Genomic DNA, 5308 nt, shown 5'->3' with positions numbered 1-5308 from the left:
TACTGTCCCACATACATAAAAAGCAACAGTATTTAGTGTACCCCAGTTGCATTCCTAAGAGTACAGCAATGACTTTTAGATCGCCACATATTTTCCACTTGTGCTCAGCATAATTGATTGAGTCAAGGAGGGCTGTCATGTTTGCATAAATATATATTCTATAATAGAGTGTAGTTTTATTATATGCTGATCTGAGGAGTTTTACAGAAAAAATGCCAACAAAAATTTTAAATAATTGAAGATGCATATATTTTTTATAATGAAATATTTTTTTTACAAATTTTACTATAAAAACCTCTCTCATATTTTGTATTATTTAGATTATGTCAATCATTTTAAATTATAATTTAAAATAAATCTAAGTTTTAAATCTTTTGCAGACCATATTTTAGCTCTTGCAAACCACTGGTTGTCCGCGGAGCACTGGTTGGGAACCGCTGCTCCAAAAGCAAGAGCTAATTGGTCATTTTTATAGTGATTTTTGAATTCAGCAGATGAAAATATATAAGAATATGCTAATTTTGAGCTCGAAAAAAAATCATTGTTGTCCAGTGTTATTTGCCTGGGTCATTTCTCAATTTTTACCAGCAGAACAAAAGATGTGGACTTTATGGACAAGGTAGGACGTGCCATGTACAGATTTTAGCCATGCTGCTAAAGACGTTATATTAGGGTTATCGTTACATCCGATAATGTTATAATCAGGTTAAACTGTATATTGTTTGTGCAAAATAAAAAGATAATTTCAGATGATACAATAGCCATGATTATTTTTTCAAAAATGGGAAATTTTCATTAGGCATTGACAAAAATTCAACCCGGGCCGACACGCAATGGAAAGAAATTTCAACATAGATAGATTAATTTCACCAAAAATGCATCATGGACAACCTTGTGGACATGTCCGGCAAAGTCTGAACAATCGTGCTCAAAACCAGCGATACTGAAGAAGATTGGAGAATGAGAACGAGACCAGCCTTGAGTGTCAAAGTGATTCCGCTTAGTAGTGAGTCTCTGAGACATAGTCTTGTCCCAAATACAGCTTTGCCGTTTTACTTGTTTACTTTGAAATTAAATATATATATTACAGGCACAAATATTAATTAGATAAAATTAAATAACTTACTGGAATACAAATACTTAAAATAATCAAACACCTTAGTATTTTCTGCAATGAAGTATTTAATAAAATAAAAATAAAATAATAACGTTTTTGACTATATTTAATAGTCTTCTTCAGTTAAGCCACTTTAAAACAAAAACGAACGTAAAATAGAACGCAAGCAATACAACGATTTAAAAATTGAAAATTAATTACGACAAAATAAAATAAAACGTAAAAACAAAATTAAATTACAATAAAATATTAAGAAAATTAATCATGGTAAAGAGTAAAATTAAAGTATTAAGAAAATTAATCGTCATGGTAAAAAGATTTCCATGCGAAAGATAGACTTTCTGCGTCTCTATTGTTGATGCATCATTTGTTAATATGGGCCTTCTAAATTTCAAGTTTTTCAATATGTTTAAGTATTTGTTTGTTGGTGGCTGTCCTAATTATGGATGCTTTGTCCCAATGTACATTAATATCTTGATGTTTAGTGAAGGCTGCAAGGACAGTACTGTCCACATTTTTAGTAATAGAATACTTATGTTCTTTAAGCCTCTGTTTTAAAAGTCTCATAGTGGCACCAACGTAAACAAGATCTGAATTAAAATGGCAGTCACTTAAAGGAATAGAATAAACTCCTGTACTATTGTTAAGGTTTCCTTTCTTCTTATCATTTCGTAAAATTCTATAAATCGTAGGATAAATAACACAAATTATTCTTATGAAATAATTTTTTAATCAATCATCGATTGCAGGAAAGGTATATAGGTGAGAACTACTCTTTGTCCTTGGTTCTTAGTTGTAGGTTGCTTATTTGTTTGATTACAAAATTTAGCAATAAGAGCATTAATTTCACTTATACGATATCCCTGTTGTGCAGCTATTGTACATATGTAATTTAATTCTCTATGTGTGTCAAACATACTATTATTTTATTATTATTTTATTAAATACTTCGTTGCTGGAAATACTAAGGGGTTTGATTATTTTAAATATTAGTTAGTTTTTCTAAATAGAAGCTAGAGCCAAAAATATATTATATAAAATATTTACGCCATGTTGGAGCTGACATGTAAAAAGTAGTATAGTTGACATGCTTAGCCAAAGTATCTGCACCCAATCGCAAGGCTCCAGTTCCACTAAGTGTCTGTACACCAAATGCCTGAAAATAAATATAAAATAAATTATAAAAATTTTTAATTCATAGAGAAATACCATTATAAATTATAATAAAGTGTTCTACATAAAATTAGCCCACTAACTGATTGAATAATATATTGTAATCTTCAGTTTGGAGAATGAAAGGGACAAATGAGACAAACTCCTTAATTCTGTTTTAATTTAATAAAATCTGAATTAAAATTTTAGATTGGTCTGAAGTAATAAAGCCACTATCTTATGTAAACAAGAATTTGTAATTATTAATATTGAATTCAATTAGAAAATTTGATTCTATTTTCTAGAATCTTATGCAGTAGTTTAAATTTCTGTCTTAAATGACCAATAAAGCCATATGACAAGTCAAAGTAATATATTTCTGACAAAGATGATCAGATCAAAGGTTGCATTGGTAATTGCAGGTTAGAATCCTACTCCTGATTTATATTCTCAACAGGAATTTTCTACATTGCTTAGTTAAATTCAAAATTAACTTCTTAATTTAAATAAATATTTAGCATTCATCATATACTTTAAAATCATCCAATAATTTAGTCATATTTCACAATAAGATTTAAACATTAAAAAAACACATACAAAATATAATAGAAAAAAAAATACCACACACTTAGCCACTAGTGGATGATTTTAAGTCAACATTTGCCAACCTTTCTGACCTCAAGGACCACTAAACTAATAATTTTGAATCCTGTATCATAAATTTTTCTAAATGACACAAACATCTATTAGAATAATGATGACAAAAATTCCATTTACTTTATTTTACTTTATTAATGTGAAATTCACTCATTTAATTATAAAAAATAAGTGTGATGTTTACTTATGAAGACAATTGAACTCACATTATTTATTGTTAATTACAGTCGACCCCCCTATAACACTGTTGCTTATTCCGTTTTATATGAATTCCATGTTGTACGAGTCACTTAGATTTTACAAATACGTGTGCTGGGCTGTGAACGGCTCATGTATTTGTAAAATCTAAGTGACTCGTACAAGTATTTGTAAAATCTAAGTGACCCATGGAATTCATATAAAACAGAATAATCAACTGTGTTATAGGGGGGTCGACTGTAGTTATTGACACTTAGTGATAAGTTATTTCATGTTTGGTTTTAGATTCAAATAAAAAAACCCCCAATGAGTGAGGTAAAGCAACTGAGTATTTTGTATTTTTTTTGTAATCCCACCAAAATTTTCTTGCAGATTAGTGACTTAATGTAAGTAACTGGTATAAAAAAGTCACTAAACAGTGATTGGTAAGATGCAAACCCATAACTATGGACCTTTTTTTTACCGTCCTCAGTGTCCACAGAGCAGAAAAAGTAAAAAAGAAACAAAAATAATTTTCTTTATTAAAACTAATTTATCAAAAATATTTTCAAACTAAAAGTTATATTTAAAAATATATATAAAAACAAATTTAAATACATACATAAGTTTAATTATATAATATGTAAAATGAAATTCAAAAATGATATTTGTTTATATCCAGAAAACAATTTACAAGCTAACTATCTTGTGGTTGAACATTTATTAAGATTAAAAAGAATAGATGAACATATTTTGATTTAATATCTCTTTGAATAAATTATTTTATCCATTCTTTTTATCTCTATGTCCTTACAAACAGAAATTGATAAGAGTATCCTTGTCAACTTGAACATTGTTTACTAATGAGAAAGGGTTGTCTGAAAGAGTTATGTAAGAGGCATGCTTTGCAGAATTCCACATCAATGTTGGAGTCAGAGGCATAGATAGCCAACACTGTTTTGGCCATCTACGCCTCCAACCCCAACATCAATATGAAGTTGTTTATTAATGGGACTTATTATACTGGTATAGTTTCTGATTAGCAAATAGAGGAGATCTTAGTAAAAAAGTCAAAATAAAGTATCATTATTTTCACTTGTATATTTTAACCTGTAAGATCTCCTCTACTTGCTAATTGGAAACTACACCAGTATAATAAGTCTTACTGTATTAATAAACAAGGTCCAAGTAGACAAAATAATTTCAATTTCTGTTTGTATCCTTATCAATTAAAATGACAATATATGCAATAAAATGGTAATATGATTATTAATGGTTAAAGAAATTGGTATTACAAATAAACTTTATTACATTAATTTTAAAATAGCTTAGTTATAATAAAAACTGGTATGATTTAATAATAATAGTAATAATAATAATCGTAATAACTAATATTTATTATTATTTTGTTCACTAGCATTTGGGATAACTACATGTACAGTATATAAGAGATTAGTTAATTATAAAAAAAATTATCAAAAAATTGGTTTTTATAAAAATAAAAACTAATTGTTTGGAATAGATAAATTCTATATCAAGAATAAAAGTACTATGAATAAAAAAAATTAGAACAGTTTTTAATTTAATTTATTGTAATTAATTTGAAATCATTTTATTCCATTTTGTATTTACATTTTTATAAAAAAAAATTATTAGTTTTGTGAAAGAGCTATTCAAAGGGGAGGTTGGGAATTTTTCCTTGGGTCTGGAGAAAAGTTAGATTCAAAGTGATATGTATCCCTAAAAAGAATCAATGTTATTTTTTACTAACAAAAAATAATCTTTAAAAATGTTTTTTATTAATGAATGAACATTCTATGTACTCCACCTTTTGTTATAAAAAACAAAAAAGCATGCTATGGGAAAAAGGGTTCATTAGGACCTAAGGCAGAATGAACCTTTTTATAAGCTCTTGACAATCCTGTATATATTACATACATAGCATCAATAAATATATGATTGATTCATTCTACTTTTCTGAAATATTTTTCTTACACGATTTTCCTTCAAGGCTACGCTATCTTCTCCCAACAGCATTCTAGTAGCAAGTTTACTGAATTCTTCCATTCCTAACTGGCTAAGATATTCATGATTTAGAGTTTCATCTTCAGCCATAGCTTTCTCTACTTTCCTCACAACAGGCAAAACCCATGGTTTTCCTTCATTAGTTCTGTAAGCTGTAAAACAAAAAAAAAAAAAAAAAAT

The 5308-nt window shown here is 28.0% G+C and overlaps 1 protein-coding gene across 1 annotated transcript in view; it reads right to left on the bottom strand.

Annotated features, from left to right (window-relative positions):
- Nucleotides 1-5280, bottom strand: part of LOC111637361 (aspartate aminotransferase, cytoplasmic-like) — a gene marked incomplete at its 5' end in the record, with an annotated part of 38679 nt that extends 33399 nt beyond the window's left edge. The window contains 2 exons of the mRNA XM_023382832.1: nucleotides 2157-2273; nucleotides 5099-5280. Coding sequence (XP_023238600.1) covers nucleotides 2157-2273; nucleotides 5099-5280 — 299 coding nt within the window. The remainder of the gene's footprint in view (nucleotides 1-2156; nucleotides 2274-5098) is intronic.
- Between the last annotated feature and the right edge of the window lie 28 nt (nucleotides 5281-5308).

The sequence above is a fragment of the Centruroides sculpturatus genome, unplaced genomic scaffold (genome assembly GCF_000671375.1).
Source record: "Centruroides sculpturatus isolate CEXI.00-Female unplaced genomic scaffold, Cexi_2.0 scaffold1019, whole genome shotgun sequence".
NCBI classification, from domain to species: Eukaryota; Metazoa; Arthropoda; class Arachnida; order Scorpiones; family Buthidae; genus Centruroides; species Centruroides sculpturatus.
This window is presented reverse-complemented; position numbering and strand designations above follow the sequence as displayed.